This window comes from Coturnix japonica, chromosome 7 (genome assembly GCF_054131305.1).
Source record: "Coturnix japonica strain WE chromosome 7, WE-NBRP24, whole genome shotgun sequence".
Classification (NCBI taxonomy): Eukaryota; Metazoa; Chordata; class Aves; order Galliformes; family Phasianidae; genus Coturnix; species Coturnix japonica.
Window position 1 is genome coordinate 14,398,415 of NC_140669.1, and position 16,174 is coordinate 14,414,588.

General features: G+C 44.1%; 1 protein-coding gene across 3 annotated transcripts in view; it reads right to left on the minus strand.

The window, feature by feature from the left end:
• Positions 1 to 4,391: 4,391 nt before the first annotated feature.
• Positions 4,392 to 16,174, minus strand: part of HEG1 (heart development protein with EGF like domains 1) — a 35,550-nt gene continuing 23,767 nt past the window's right edge. For 2 of the 3 annotated variants that reach the window (XM_015868712.3, XM_015868713.3), the window contains exons 16-21: positions 15,027 to 15,161; positions 12,400 to 12,442; positions 12,252 to 12,289; positions 11,644 to 11,731; positions 10,685 to 10,859; positions 4,392 to 9,835 (exon numbers count right to left, since the gene is read on the minus strand). In XM_015868712.3, coding sequence (XP_015724198.2) covers positions 9,686 to 9,835; positions 10,685 to 10,859; positions 11,644 to 11,731; positions 12,252 to 12,289; positions 12,400 to 12,442; positions 15,027 to 15,161 — 629 coding nt within the window. In that variant the 3' untranslated portion in view covers positions 4,392 to 9,685. The remainder of the gene's footprint in view (positions 9,836 to 10,684; positions 10,860 to 11,643; positions 11,732 to 12,251; positions 12,290 to 12,399; positions 12,443 to 15,026; positions 15,162 to 16,174) is intronic. The other variant, XM_015868714.3, reaches the window with a different exon arrangement.

Consider the following 16,174-nt stretch of genomic DNA (forward strand, 5'->3'; position numbering starts at 1 on the left):
TGCTTTTGTCTGATCCTGCTGTGCTAACAAGACATGCAGCCTGTGTGCTAATCTAATAATGCATTCAGAAGCTGGCTCTCTGTATGCAGGAGGGTGGGCAAGATCAAAAGCATTACTCAAGCTGTTTGTGCGCTGGGGCTGTCCTCAGCATTTAACTTGTGCTGAACCAGGAAACATCGGTGGCTTGCAAACAGCAACAATGGTTGGGTGCCTCTCTGCCAGCATGAGGAGTGAGCAGCTTCATCCCCCAGTGCCCACTAGAGAGGCCATAGCCAGGCTCAGGTCTCAGTTATAGAAGCTGCCCTGGTGTCCCTGGGGTGTTGGGGTGGGTTCTGGTCTCACCAGGAAACCTCTGCCACCCTGAGGTACAAACAGAGAGCAGAAGAACAAGGGCATTTCCCAGAGTGCTATCAGAAATGTGCGCTGGAAGTCAGCAGGTGTAGATGTCAATGGCTGAGGGCTGACTACATCAGCTGCTATTGAGTGTGTTGTCCAGATCATGATGACTGTTTTCTGCCATGAGTGCACAAGAGAGGCTGGCATGATGAGGCCACATGTGCCTCTATGCTGCAAATCTGTGGGGGAACTCAGAGATTTGACCATTTAGGAAACCAGGCACAGAGAATTATCAAAACAGAACAACCGATTTCACTGAAACATCATTACCTCTAATGGAATTATTAAGGAAGTTATTAAGGGCATATTTAGACATTAAATAGTTGACTGCTAGTGCAGACAGACATGCACACGTGCATCACTTCTGATGTCCCATAAAGAATCACAGATAAATTTTTCTTTGAGGAAGTTTTTAACTTACTGTCCAGAAGCTGTAAAACCAAACTGTCATGCGTCAAAGCTCAGATATGGCAAGCAAGAATATAGACCAACAATTACAATGACTTTAAAGTATGCTATGTTTAGTAACAGACAGTGGTTGTTCACTTGTCTTGATCATTGTTTATGGCAGGAAAACGGTATCAGAGGTGAAAGGTCTTTTCTAATTTTAAGGTACATAGTCATGGCACCATTATCTAACTGTAACCTGAATGTAAGCATGGGGCAATCATGTCATCAGAAGGTGTTCATTAGAGAAGGAACAAGATTGTTTTATAGCTATTCACATGCTGGATTACATCTTCCTGTATATTTTTCAGTTCCTTACCAGATTCCCATACATTTTTCTATCGCATGTAAATTTAATTAACCCATGGAGTATTACACACACACAGAATCATTGAATGACTTGGATCGAAAGGGACCTTGAAGGTCACCTAATTCCAACCCCCAACATTTAGAAATGTGTGTCACAAATGGGTGAACATTCAAATAAACCTGCAAAAAGTCTAAATCCAAATTATATGTATCCAGACTCACCTGCAATCAGGGGAAGAGTATGCAGTTCAAATTCTTTTGTTTACTGGTTCTCAGAATGGGAACCTGGTTGTTAGAGTCCCCTGGGAGGTAGTTCTAGAGGCTGAAAGAGTCTAGAAGAATTGGTGAAGGCACAGGAACAGGTTGTTCTTATGTGCTGAAAGATGAGCTGGCAGGGATGACCAGCCTGGCAGAACAGAGAGTTTCTTCTAGAACTCAGTAAGAAAAATAAGAGTTTATGACCTTTGGAAGAAGGGGCAAACAATTCAAGAGGCTGCAAAGATGTGGTGCAGTAATGCAGGAAGCAAACAAGAAAGGCAAAAACTCAGCTAGAACATAACTTTGTTGCTCCAGATTAAGGCAATTAAAGAATATCTTTATATATAGATATACATACAGCACATAGAGCTCTATGGGGCCAAACAGGATCCACCCAAAGATACAGAATGAGCTGGCAGAAGTGCTCATCAAGCCATTTTCAATAACCTATTGGCAGTTCTGTCTAACCAGAGAGGTCCCAGTTGACTAGAGTTTAGCAAATATGATGTTCACCTACAAGAAGGGCAGGAAGGAGGACTCAAGGAATTACCAGCCTGTCAGTCTGATGTTAGTGCCAGCGAAGGTCATGGAGTAGATCACCCTGAGTGCCATCACATAGCACGTACAGGACAGCTAGATGATCAGATGCAGTCAGAATGGCTTTGTGAAAGACAGTCCTACAGGACTAACCTGATCCCTGTCTATGACAAGATGACATGCTTAGCAGATGAGTGAAAAACTGCGGATGTGGTCGATTTGGACTTTAGCAAAACATTTGATGCTTTTTCTCACATCTTCTCTTGTAGAAATTGGCTGCTTGTGGCTTGGATGGTTGTACTGTTTGTTGGGTAAAAAACTGGCTGTACAGTGTACAAGTGTTGTTGTGAACAGAGTTAAATCGTTAGGCAGTCAGTCACAAGTGATGTTACCCAGGGCTCAGAAATGGAACAGGTTTTGTTTAGCGTTTTTATCACTGACCTTGATGAGAGGATCAAGTGCACCCTCAGCAAGTTTGCAGATGACACCAAACTGGTCAGGAGGATTGATTTGCCTGAGGGCAGGAAGGCTCTTGGTAGGCTGAGGCCAGTTGTATGACATTCAACAAGGCTAAATGTCATGTGCTGCACTTGGTCACAACAGCTCCATGCACTGTATGCTGGGGGCAGAGTGGCTGGAAAGTTCCCTGTCAGAAAAAGACCTGGGGGTCTGGTTGGCTACCAACTGAACGTGAGCCAGCAGTCTGCCCAGGTGGCCAAGAAGGCCAATGGCTCCTGGCCTGCATCAGAACCAGTGGGGCAAGCAGGGCTAGGGAAGGGACTGTCCTGTCCTCAGCCCTGGTAAGACTAAACATCAAGCAATGGACTCCCTTTGAGGATCTTCACTACAAGAAGGATATTGTTGGGAACAAGGAGACAGGACTAGAAGGCAACCTGGTGAAGGGTCTAGAAGGCTTCTGAGGAGTGGCTGAGGGAAATGGGGCTGAGAAAGGGAGACTGAGGGGAAACATGTTTGCTCACCTGGGTTACCTGAAAGGAGTTTGCAGAGACATGGATTTCAGTTTCTTTTCTCAGGAGACAAGTAATGGAATGCAAGGAAATAGGCTCAAGTTACACAAGGCAGTATTTACATTGGCTATCAGGAAGAATTTCTTTGCAGAAAGAGTGGTTAGGCTTTGGTGCAGGGAAATGGTGGAATCACCATGCTTAGAGGTACTTAAGAGAAGCGTGGATATGGTGCTTATGGACATGGTTTAGTGGTGGACCTGGTAGTGTTATGTTGATGGGTGGATTTGATGATCTTATGGGTCTTTTCCAATCTGAATGATTCTATGGTTCAGGCCACACAGCATGGTTGCATTCAATGATCTCAGAGGCACTAGTAAGCAAATCTTAAATGGGCAGGACTGTTGAGTCACACACATGTCCATAACTGCAAATTTACCCAGCCTCACAGTAACGTGACCTGTCCTTTTGCTTAAGAGACACCAACAACACACAGAAAACAGATCAGCTTGCAATACTATTGTTGGTAAGAAAACAGTGGCACTGCAACAAGCAAATGAGCAGAACCTCATTTGACAGGATTAACCACATTACTCTCTCTATTTTCCCACTGGAGTCTTTCTAGAAAAGGAGCAGGCATATAATGTAATTCTGTACCATATCACTGCAGAATGTAGACTCGAGTTTCAGGATGCAGCAAGAAACTATTTTCTAGACTCATCATTTCTCTGCAGATAACACTCATTTCACCTAGTGCAGCTGTCTATATGCAGAGTACTGTGACATTAGTGTAAAGGCAAAGGGAAATCTTACCTTCTTTAGATGCTTGCCTCTTCATGGTTATAAGAGTCAGATGGTGGTTTCAGATCACCCATCTAGATTTTGGTAGAGTACTTTGGTTCCATTCAATTCCTGTCACACCTGAGTGTTGTACTTCTCTGGGACATAATATAGAATGTTTGCCCCAGATTAACAAGCCTGCCAATACTCAGGATGCTCGTCCATATCACGCCTCTTTGCAGGACTCTGTGTTTGTCTGGATACAAGGGACCAAGCTTCCTCCTCTGAGGAGCACTCAGCTTTATAGTCTTCATGGTTCCCAACAGCCATTAGTGATATAGGACTGATCTTTATGTGGTCAAGTTCTCTGTCCTTGCACCAACCTTTCCCAAGCTCTTCCTTCCCTACTTTCACCAATTCCAGCATTTCCAAAATGGATGAAAAATGAAACCAAGTAAGATTCTTAAATTTTGAGTTGCTCAGTACTACCAAAATGAACATTATCAGCACAGAAGTGAGCACAAGTCTGTTTAGCACAGCTAACCAGAACATGTGACTTTCCTCTTGCTTTTCATTTTAGTCATTCAGTCACCAAGCACCACTAGAAGAACAAAAGGCTCTAAGATTCCTTCAATCTAAAAGCTGTATATGCATCTCTTTACAGGGAAAACTTTAGACAGTGAAAAAGCTGAGACATGCTAATATTCATAGTTTTATTGTGTCTTTTTATAATACTGACTAGAACGCCAGATTTAATAATATTGGATGCAGGTATAAAAATAATCCAATCCTTAAAAATTATATTTTGCTACTACAGTACTGTATAATTAGTAGAGGCAGAAAATATGATACAACTTTAAATAATACTGGTTTGGAGAATGTCCTTAGAACCCCAGCAACTTGGAAGCGAACATTCAGAGCTAGGGAGAAGGAAGCACAGCAATGGGAAGAACATGAAGCAGGTTGACTGAGGAAGCACAAATAAATGCTCAAAATCCACCTTTTGAAAGAGACCTCCCTTCCACCATCTTACCAGAATGAAGACCAATGGACTTAGCACTTACACATGACTTTTGAAGAATGTCAGGCACCCTCTCTCAGTTTTCCATCAACAAGGATATTATCACACAAAACACAAACCATGCAGGAGAGGTGTTACCTCGCACATGACCTTACAGCACAGAAACCTTTCAAAACTGGGAGATCTTGTTTCATTTCTGAAAGCACAAGTATGTGAACCGACAGGTAGTTCTTAACTGTGAGTGCACGAATCACCTCTAGATCCCTAGAGATCTTACACTACAGGAAATAGGTCGGCTGAACAGTAAAACGTCTTCTATGAAATTCACATTCATTCTCATCTCAGAAAAGCATTTCAGATCTTGAACAACCTGTTTTTCAATCTTACATAATACAGGCCCTGCTACAGTAACAAGGACGCATACGAAAAATAAATACGACGTGAAAAGATGGCAACAATATTACAGGAATGAGCAGAAGACAGAGCTGCAGGAATGCATGGTGTACACGCAAATGAATCTGGCAAGGGAATACAAAATGACACAGGCCTAAAATACTCCACTGCAATCCATGGGAGAGTTATCCCAGTCACCAAAGTGGATGCTGGGTTGGGTCCTTTTGTGTAAAGAGGAGAAAAACAATTGTCAGCATAGGAAGAATATTTAAGTAAAATGCTTCCGTTCTTGTTCATTTAAAGAAAACTAAACACCACTATGAGAGAATGAGAAGTCCAGATGGATTTGGAACGGATATGGCCACTGACCAGCATCAGAGACACGTCCTGGGAAAGCTCTTTCCTTACAAGGCTACAGCAGTGTCCAAACTCATACTGCTGCACTGTCAATCCTCAGCAAACAAACTTTATAAGCATTGGCACTATTTTGCAATTGCAAACACCTCTCACTGAATTCATTTCATTGCTGTTTTCAGAAAGGGTTGGTTGTGCTTTCTTTTTTCTTTTTCTGGTTGCTCACAGTGAAGACAAATCACTTTTAGTGCCTCTGTAAACAGGGCAACAGGGAAACTTTCTGGGATATGCTGCAATGGAAACAAGATTCATTGCTGTTCTTTTACACAGTGCTATAAACACAGAGGGCAAAAGGCATCAAAATGTCCCTGCCCCCATGTTCCTCATATAGCCAAATTTAGTGCTTTGAGATTTGAATGGCATGCAAAAGAACCCTGGTTTTCCAGTGCAGCACGGGAGGGCTGGCCATGACGAGCAGGGTGCAGGACAGGAAGGCTGCAGCATCCCTTTTACACTGACCCCTCCAATCTGCACTGTTCTGCTTTGTTCACTCTGACCCACTCTCCCAGGCTGACCGCTGGAGGGGGGCATTTCTGAGAGTGAGGGGCTTTTGTCAGTACAAGTGGTAGAGCACCACAGCAGCAAACACATACCTCCTACATCCTTTCCTGTCACCAGCTGAATTAGCACTCTGTTCCTCAGAAGACTCCCCCACACACCACCTGTGGGCCCTTGCTGACAGCTCACCTGGCTTTACACAGCAGCCAGAAACGCAAACAGATTCTTTGTTGTGTCGGTGTGGTTTTTCCTCCTTTCCTCACACCTTTCTGAGCCACTTGCAGTCTCCTTGCATGAAACCTGCTATTTCCATCTTGTCCTCCTGGATAGCAGAGCAATTTCCCTTAGCAAAGGCACCCAGTTTGCTCAAAATCTGCAATTTGGGCAAGCTAAAAGCAATCTAAACAGCCTGAGTTGCACTTGCCTAGGCAATCCTGGGAGTTAGGTGCTAAACACAGGGGTGCCCACATTTGAAAGTGAGCTTCAGGAACTGATATTCCACATGGAGACTCGTATCCAGCAGGACCAACAAAACCCAAAAGCACTGCTACTACTTATCCTGCACAGGTAAGTGCCTGCACTGACCTCAGGGCTGGCACCTGCCTCAGTCCTCTCCTCCTGGGACACCCGTGGAAGGTGCTGGCAGGTCAGAAGTGACCATTTTCCTCCTCCTGTGGACATTGACTCATTTGTTACCAGAACTAAAAGGAAGCTGCAACAGAATAATCTCATAATTATTACCCCAACATTTACTTGCTCTGGCAGAGATAGAATTTCAGTGCAATAAAATTTGTTCTCTTGGAAAAAAGCCAGGTTTGGCAGTCTTCACTCAGAAAATCCTGCTGACTTTCTTGAGACCCTTTCATTTCACTAAGAAGAATTTAAAAGGTCATTAAAAATGAATTCTGTAATCTCAGTTAGGAACAGTCCTATCATATTTCCCACTCAAATCACTCACAATCTGCAATGCTGTAAAATGACACAGATTGGAGTTTTGCTCACGTAACCCATATGTTACTCTTTACATAGAATGGATCTGCATTTGTCCTTTGGTATTTTGCACTTTGTCCTTCACACCTGGCATACAAAGGAACATTTCACAGCCTTCAAACTAAACAAGCAATTAATCAAAGCAGGTATAAGCAAATGCCCACACTCTTCCCTGTCTGAGTGTCGTGCAGTTGAATCCAACCATCATTGTTGAGACATGCTTATTTTTTTGTTAGGCTGACTTCCGCAAACAGGGACAAATCCCAGTGCTCATCTATGTGCTCTGGATTTAGATCCAGCACCAATTCACAGCTTTCCCTTTCATTTGTAACAGAGACAAAGCTTTCATCCATCTCATGAGAGAGGCAGTCCCTTCTGTTATAGGCACTCTCACAACCAGAGCTGGTGTTGGGTGAAGGAGGCAGCTCACCCTCATAGAATGACCCCTATAATGCCCTCTTTAAAGGACTCCAGAGCATGGCAGGGCCAAGGCCTTGCTTCATACCATCCAGTGGACCCTGTGCAATTAAGATATTGACTACTAACGATGAGGAGAACATCTTTCTCAGTTTGAAAACCCTGGGAACAGTTAATTCTTATGCTTTGCCTTTTACACTGTTTTGGACACTATAACTAGAATGCTCCTTAAATACAGCACCTTCAGCAGCATAAGCATCCATTCATTTCCACCCTACATATGAGATAAGCTTGCAAATGTGATTATGCATTCAGTCACATGCACCATGACCATAAGATGACGTCAGTGAGGAGCATACTGCCCCTGGCATCCATAAAAACCTAGATTTGGCCAAACCACACCCTCGCTATGTGTAGCTGCTCCTTTCAGTAGGGAACACAACAGAACATAGCAGCTATTCAAAGTGCTGGAAGGGTTGGGAGCTTCCCAGCACCTCCAGGACATGAACATTGCCATGTTTACCCCAGGCTTGCCTTCAAGGAGCAGCCACACCACACATCAGCCTTGGAACTGCCTTTCTTATCAGTGGTCAGGCACTTTGGGGACACATCCTTCAGTCTTCAATGCTTCAGAGATACCTTACTGAATTTAACTGTAGGCACTGTGCCTTTTTGAGCACTGTGTGGGAGAAAGGAATGTTAGATGGTACGTGCCCTTCAGTGCAGGGATGGTGGGTTAATAGCTAAGGAACTGTACTACCTGATATCCTCATGCAAGCAGCCATCCTGAATTAAAAACATGATTGCACTGAGGGTGAAGGACTGTAGTAGGACCCTGTATCTGGGCAAGGTCTGGATGATGAAGGTTATCTTTGCAGTTAAGATAAGCGGGAAATATACTTGGTTAATAAGAGCTCTTTCAACACCCTACTCAAGAAAGAATGAAGTCAATAGGCTTTTGATCTGATATTTAGTGAGGAATGTAATAACTCTCATTCTTTAGCTTTTGCCAAAGCGATTAATATGAATTCACACACCTTGCTGAGGAAACCTGCCCGGTTTGAATCACCCGAAACTAGAACAGCAGAAAGCAAAATATTTTGATGTAAGTGATCTTTGCTATGCTAGGATTGAAAGGATTATGTTTCTCTCTGCCCTAAATGCAACTGACTGCTGAGGACCTTATTTTCCAGTGGACTGAAAGCTTCCACAGTTCCCCCTGAAATCAAGGTGGGCTGTGAAGTCCTGAAAGCTATGTCCCACCCACAATGCCTAGATGCCATGTTGCACATGCCTAGCCAGGACCACAGCATTATTTATTCTTCCTACACTTCATCTAAGAAGCAGGGTGAATTCCCAGCTGATGTTTTTCTTCCTTATAAGCAGATATTTTACATCACATTGATGTTTTAATAGGTCTTTTCATCCTGCAAGATAAACATCCTGCTAAGCTCCTATACAGAAGCATTGTGATGATGTGTAGCAGCATCACTTCTGGACCAGGCTGGCTGACAGAAAGACGACATACCTACGCTCTTCCCTATCTACATAAGTTCTCAAAGCAGCACGTACAACCAACTGTGCCTACTTTCAGTTTGAATCTCAGTGGCATGACTAATTTCTCCTGCTCCTCAGGGACAATCCACCCATGAGTTCAGCCAACACTGCCAGGCACCAGGCTGCTGCAAAGGCCTCACCATTTGGAGAACTTCTACTAGCAAGAAGGTAAGGGTCAGAGGACAAGCCAGCTTTCCTGTCACATACGAAGCAGAAAGCAAAGCAGCAAGGAGAAAAGGGGTGGACAAACTTGTCCTACCAAAACCAGTCACACAGTGAATCTTTGCATGAAGGTTGGCCAAGAAGACAAGCACAGTCAACAGTGAACAAGATCTGTAAACAAAACACTCCCTAGTGGTATTCAACACAGAGTGCTGGACACAGTTCATCTGCCTGTACTGATCCATGCTTGCCACGTAGCGTAAGGAGTGAAGAAGCAGCACAGAACAAAACCAGAGTACACACGAGCTTCCACTTTTTACTGATGTGCACCTTGAGCCATTCACTTCCTCCTCCTCTTCCTCTCTGCTGCTCAGCGAATGGAACCATTCCTGGGGGCAGCAACATTCAGTATGGAGTTCAAAGACCATCCTGTTAAATGGGAAGAATGAGACTGGTGTGGGCTGAACTGCCAGGAGACACATTGCACCTGGGGATCAAGGGCCACAAAACTCTGTCAATCTTCCAGTCCCTCTCTGTCCTGCTAAAAATAGTCTCTTCTTCTGGCTTCGTCACTAATGAAGGATGGATTGTATTGTCCAGGGTAGATGCATGAATGTCGAGATCCAGGCAAACCAGTGTAGGGAGGATAAAGTCCATTTCTTTCCAGTTCTGGATTTCTCAGTCCAGTTGGCTGTATTAGTAGGGAAAAGAAAAAAAAATACAGAACAAGTCTTATTCTCAGACAACTCCTCTTCCAAGTACAGCTTTACCATCTTTCCCATCAGTTATTTCAGTAGCTAGAAGGAACAACACGATCACTAATTATCTCTACGACTTAGAATTAATTGTACTGTGGGAGTCATGCATTTCCCTAAGGGCAATATTCTGATGGAACTGAGTTTTGACATCTTGCCAAATAGAACTCTTGAAGTTTACCCATCCAGAAGTTTACTCGACTCCACCAAATGCAGCCTAAGTGTACAGTTAATTTTTAATCCAAGAGAACTGTGCTAATGAGCTCAGGCATTGAAATAATTCACCTTAACACAGGATATCGTCAGAGTTGCTCTTAAAAGAAATGCTCCTAGAAAATCAGTTTGTTTCCTGCTTTGAGTATTATCTGGAAGTGCTTTTCTCTCATTTTCCTCCATGCTGTGTAGACCAGTAAAATTACTCTGGGAAAGCTTAAAATACAAGCCAGAAAAGAAAAGTTTTGCTCGCTGCTCTCTTCCCTGGAAAGCAGAGGCTCAATAAGTGCGATTTGTGTGAACTCCTGCAACCTTCACTCACATGAATAACCCCTCCCCATCTTGAGTGCCTAGACATTTTCGCAGCACTCTTCCAACTGACACTTTCTTTGTGATACTCAGACATATACAACAGCTGGAGTTCACAGAACTCCCAGTGCCTTGCTGTCTTTGGTAGCCATTTGCTTTGCTCTTTTGTTTTGAATGAAAGGGACCTATGCTTCCAAAAATAAAGAGATGTCTCTTTGCTGTATGAGATAGAAAAGGTTGAGATTTAAGTTGCAGATAGATACCGAGTAATAAACATCTGTCATCTGCAACAAGTTCTTGGTGCTTCCGTTCTCCTGCATCTCAATGGTCTCTCTGCCCCACTCTTGTGCTCGGGGGTTCTTTGGATACTCGGCATATGGTGACATCTGGAAATCCCCACTCTTGAAAATAAGCTTACTTATGTCATTTTTATTCTTCCTGTTTAGAAAAGAATGAAGGAAAGTGAAAAGTTATAAGTAATCCTGATATAAGATCCTTTCCTGTTTCAACTTATGCCTGTTGTCTCTTAAAAACATACATGCAGGAAGAAAATGTACACGAGCCCCCACTCTATTCAAGTTTCCAAGTGCCTTCTAGGCACTATTTTACTTCGTAAGAAGGAAGAACTGGAAGCTGCTGGTCTGAACACCGCGGAAAGCCCTTACATCACCCCCATGTTGTAGGAGTGGATGTTGCTAATATCTCCAGTGCAAAGAAGACTACTTGGCCTGCCAAACACCAGGACCCATTAGAAGACCAAACCATTCCACCTGGAGGTGTAGTGACCATCACATCTCCTGGCTGGGCCTTGCTCCTGACTCAAAGCACCAAAGGACACTGTGCCTACTACCAGTGCTACGTTACTGATCCATCCAACTGCTGACTTTGAACAGAGAGCTTTGAAATCTTAGATTTGGGGCTAGAATGGTTGGGAAGAGATTGTTACTGCAAGGCAGCCCTTTATCATGGTTTATAAATCACATAGCACAACTACCTCAGCAGCACACCTTGCCTCTAGTTCAAAGCTGCCTGCTGGTACAAGAACTAAGTGTGCACTGTGTGTGTGTGCCTGAGAGGGAATAACGTAATGAGAGCAGGAGCAGGACCTGTGCTTGGAGAAGGACCTTGAATGCACTCCAACACCTCTTCACAACGGCCCAGCAATTCTTCCTATTGCCCAAACTCCTCCTTTCCACCTAGCCTGCATTTCTGGAGAACCTACCGGCAGCAGGTGACTATCAGCGCTATGCCCATGATAAGCAGCAATCCTCCTCCTGCAGCCGCAATCACCACCGTAATTAGTTGATATGCTAGGAGCAGGAAAGAGAGAGATTTGCTTAGAGACAGCAGTTTGGCTATAAATATTCATGTAAACACAGTCCTCATGCAAGTGGATTAACTGTTTGCTTCCTGCCTTCCTCCCTCTGTAATTGTCATTTGAAGCAAATGGAGCTGGGGGTCTCTCACTGAAGGAAGGATGGGCTCCTGTGTGCCAGGGGGACTGATTCCCCGCACTGCTAACTCAGAATATCTTAGACAAACTTTCATGGATTCACTCTGAATATCTCACTTCCAAAGTGTGTATATGCTATCTTGGCAGAGCATCCATGGAAAAAAATCTCCAAGGAAAACACAGATCTTGTTGGCAGATAATAGCAAGTCAACTTTGTCAACTAAATATTTTGGCCAGCAAAATAACTTCTGACAGACAGTGAAGAGACAAAAAACCTGACGAGAGTCATTTGCACTCACTGTGCTTTAGACATAGTTACTTGCAATCATTGGTTTCAAATTTCCCCCAGAATGAAATGAATGACACTTGGTACTTACGGTTCCCACAGTTGAATCCCCCTAAGCCAAACGGGCAGCTGACAACAGAAAATAAGAGGGGGTTTCATCAGCTTGCTTGTGCCAACAGGTCACCAAAGCAGCACTAAGAAGGACGGTGGGGTAGGAGGGGGCAGAGCTCTCACTGTACCTCACACAGGTCTCATTTTCCAGCTTGTATCCATCTTCGCAGGCTGCAAACACAACAGAGAAGGGCCATGAGCACCACGCAGTGGTGCACAGGAGGCACTCACATTACTGCTTCCCACCGCACCTTCACACCAACCAGCCTCTCGGCTGACAGCACTGATGCAGCAGGAAGCTGCATGCTCTACACTACTACAGCAAAGGATGATACTACATCAACCTTTGTTTTAGGCAAAACACTGTGCACTTAGCACACCTCCCAGCCTGCCATAGGGTGGGCAGCAGGTAAAATAATTCATGACACAAACTCTTCTTGCCCAACTGGGAATTCAATGCACACCTGCATTGTTTCCCACAGAATATCAACAGGCTGGCAATATCCTAATAAACCAGAAGAGACCACTAGTGCTCTAGCTGGACTCAGAGTTTATGGCTCTTGCAGCACCAGTAACAAGCAATATCAGTGCCAGCTGGGAGCAATGTGACTGTGACCTCTCCCTCATAATACAGGTCAGAGAACTTCCCTAAATTCAATTCCAAATTGAATTGGGTTTCAAATCAAATAGTTGAAGTGGAAATACATTTCACAGAACCATCCAAGCTTGGTTTTAATATTTACAGTGACAATCAACCGCAACACTCAGTCAGATGCTCAAAAAGTTAATTTCCCCAGCCATTAAAAACATTCACCTTCTCTCTGGTCTGCATTATCCCAGTGTCAAATTCCAGCCTTTGGATGGATGTTTTCTGGGTTGGAAAAGGCTAGGTTATCACATTTCTTCTCTGCACCATCAAATCACCCTGCTTGCCTCTGCACTTGCACCCTGCCCTATGCAGCCCCATTGCTCCTCCTGAGGATGTTCTCAAGCACTCCCCAGGTGTCAAACAGAGCAGATAAATACTTGGGGTCACATGGTGGTGTTCTCCTCCCAACTGCCCCCCAGCCTCCCACGGGAGGCCGGATGGGGCAGCACAATGGTTGTTTCCCCTTTGCAAGTACTTAATGAGAGTTAGCACTCTAAGTCTGCACAACCCACAATGAGGGTCGGATGCTTGGGAGACCACAGTTCCTGTTCAATCAATAAGAGGGCAGAGATTCTAAAAAAGCCTGGCATATTATGTGCTATAAATATCAAAAGAATAGCTCCAGTACAGCTTGGCTTTTGAAAATGACTTTAAAAACCTTAATGGCCTGGCTTACCCAGATGGGGACAGTGATGCTGACAGGCTGGTACACTGCTGGTGCGCCACACTGTGCACTCAGTAGCACCCACTACCACACAGGGGGTAGGTTTTTCTCACTTAGCACAGCAAACAAAAAACAAACTGGTAAGCAGGGTGTGACCACATCTCCCTGTCTACAGGGTGTTACATCACTTAGCCCCCTACATAACTATTGCATTTGAGTGCCTTGCAGCCTTTCAGGCATTTATCTGCACACCAACACTTGCCAAGGGTCATGGACAAGATGGTCAATCCCCAAGATTTGTGGGCATCTCAGCTCCCCATTGTTGCCCTCTCTGCCTCTCAAGGTGGGTGGGGACAGTATTTCCTAACAAAAGTCCTTCTTCCAAAATACAAGTAGATTGGAGGGAGGGAAATACAAAGGGTATTGCCTGCAGATGTAGAGAAGAGAGGCAGGACCATGACCCAAGAGCCAGGGTTGCCCATTTCAGGGAAGCCCATCCCAGAGCCCACAGCACATGCATTATTTCCAGACACACGATAGAACCACTGAATCATTTGATTTGGAAAGGACCTTTGAAGGCCTCCTGGTCCAGTGCCCATGCAGTGAGCAGGGACACAGGTGCTCAGAGCCCTGTCCAGCCTGACCTTGGGTGTCTCCAGGGACAGGGCATCCACCACCTGCACTCCGATCAGATTCAGAAATGACAAAGCATCTCCTCCTACTTTATTATCAACCCTGCTGATAGTGCCAGACACAATATATAACCACCACTGCAATTATTATTGATAGGTCATAAAAAACCTGGATTTCCTAAGAAGCCCTGCAACAAGTGCTGCAAATAGGGAATGGAAGCCGTCATCCTATAAAACTCGCTCTGACTATTGGCACAAGGACAAAGGCCTTGTTTAAGATGTAGCAAAACAAATTTCATGATCTGAGGAGTAGCTAAAAATAACATAACCCCGAAGCTTAAAATTTCTATCAGGAACCTAGTTGAAAAATAAATTCATAACCATTTTCAGATACTTGCTTATTTAAAAAATAGTGAAGATGTATTGATATAAGCTCGTGAATTCAAAGCAATTATCTGAAGTTCGCCGAGAGTTCAGACAAAATCAAAACAGGCAGAGCTGAACGTCATCTCTGCTCTGTGCCACTGAGCTGAAGCCCAGCATGGTCAGGCCCCCTTCTCCCTCTTCTGCACCGTTGCGACTCACAGCATGCTCCAGAAAAGGATAATATTATTCCAAGAGAGAGACTGCACCTCCAGCATCTGCTGAAAAGTCCTCTAGCCGACTAAAAGAAACTTGAGCTGCTGATATCTATTTATAATATCAAGCTTCTTGCACACACAGTGATGTGCACGGCACACAAGCACAAATCATTGCAACTGACATAAAAAGATTAAGCAAACTCAGGCCAAAAGAAAAAAAGTGCAATACCTCTGCAGGAATGGTCCATCTTATTGTACTTGAAGTACCCACTTTTGCACTGGCAGAGCGCAACCCCATCGAAGTCTGTGCACTCAGAGGTCTCCTTGTCACATTCAGGATCCTTCTGCTTGCACAAGCTGCCAACTGTTGGGAACACAGAGCCAACATCAGCACGGTTCTCCCTGAACACACCAGCATGCAGGTTTGCCTTCCCCAGGCATTCCATTCAGCTTATTTGCAGCTCTCAACTCTCCTTCTCTCTCTTTTTTAATAATATTTGTTCCATTTTGAGATGGTCAGAATCACAATATGTCACAATTTCATGCATATCTACCATCTTTTGTACAGGGAAATGGAATGGGTGAATAATAATTATTTCAGCTCAGAGGCTGAAGGGGAAATTATAGAGAAAAACTTATTTTGGCTCAAGCAGAAACACATCCCCTCCCTGAGCCTGCTCAACAAAACCACTTTTAAGGTTATATCTAGCAAAGCATTTTGCTCAGCCCGAAAGAGCTTCTTCCATTCCAATATCAAGCACTGCCATTTCCTTCACTTTTGAAACACAATGAGATGGTTCTTTCACTTACAGTACTTTGAAGCAACATTTTACCTTTAAAAATCAGGTTTATTGGCATGAGCATTCAGCAAAACTGGGAGCAAACAATGGAAATTGGGTCACATGATTGTTACACAATGGAAATTGTGTCACTGAGCCTATGTATTTTACTGGGAAGTGGAATAGCTGGAACCAGCAAATGAAAGCATACCCACGAGAAGCAGGAACTTGTATGGGATGTGTGTCACTCACTTGGAGCTCCCCTTTTGCGACCCCCTCCCTGCTGGGCACACTATTTATCCTTAGATCTATCACCTGTTCTGTAAGTACTCACCCATGAATAGAATTTGTTTCTTTCTAAGTTACTGAACCTGAGGCAATCACTGGATATGATTTTGAGCTAGCTCAACAAATTAATATAAATTAATTCAGTCCACAGCGGTGAGGTGTGGCCTTCAAATATGGCATATTCAATGTCTGGACAAAGTCCTGTCCAGTACTGACAGCCTTCTCCAGGTACCTCTGACCTTTGGTAGGCCGAGGACTTGGGAGAAAGGTGGTTCTTGGACCAGAAACTTGTGAAAGGAAAAAGAGTGAC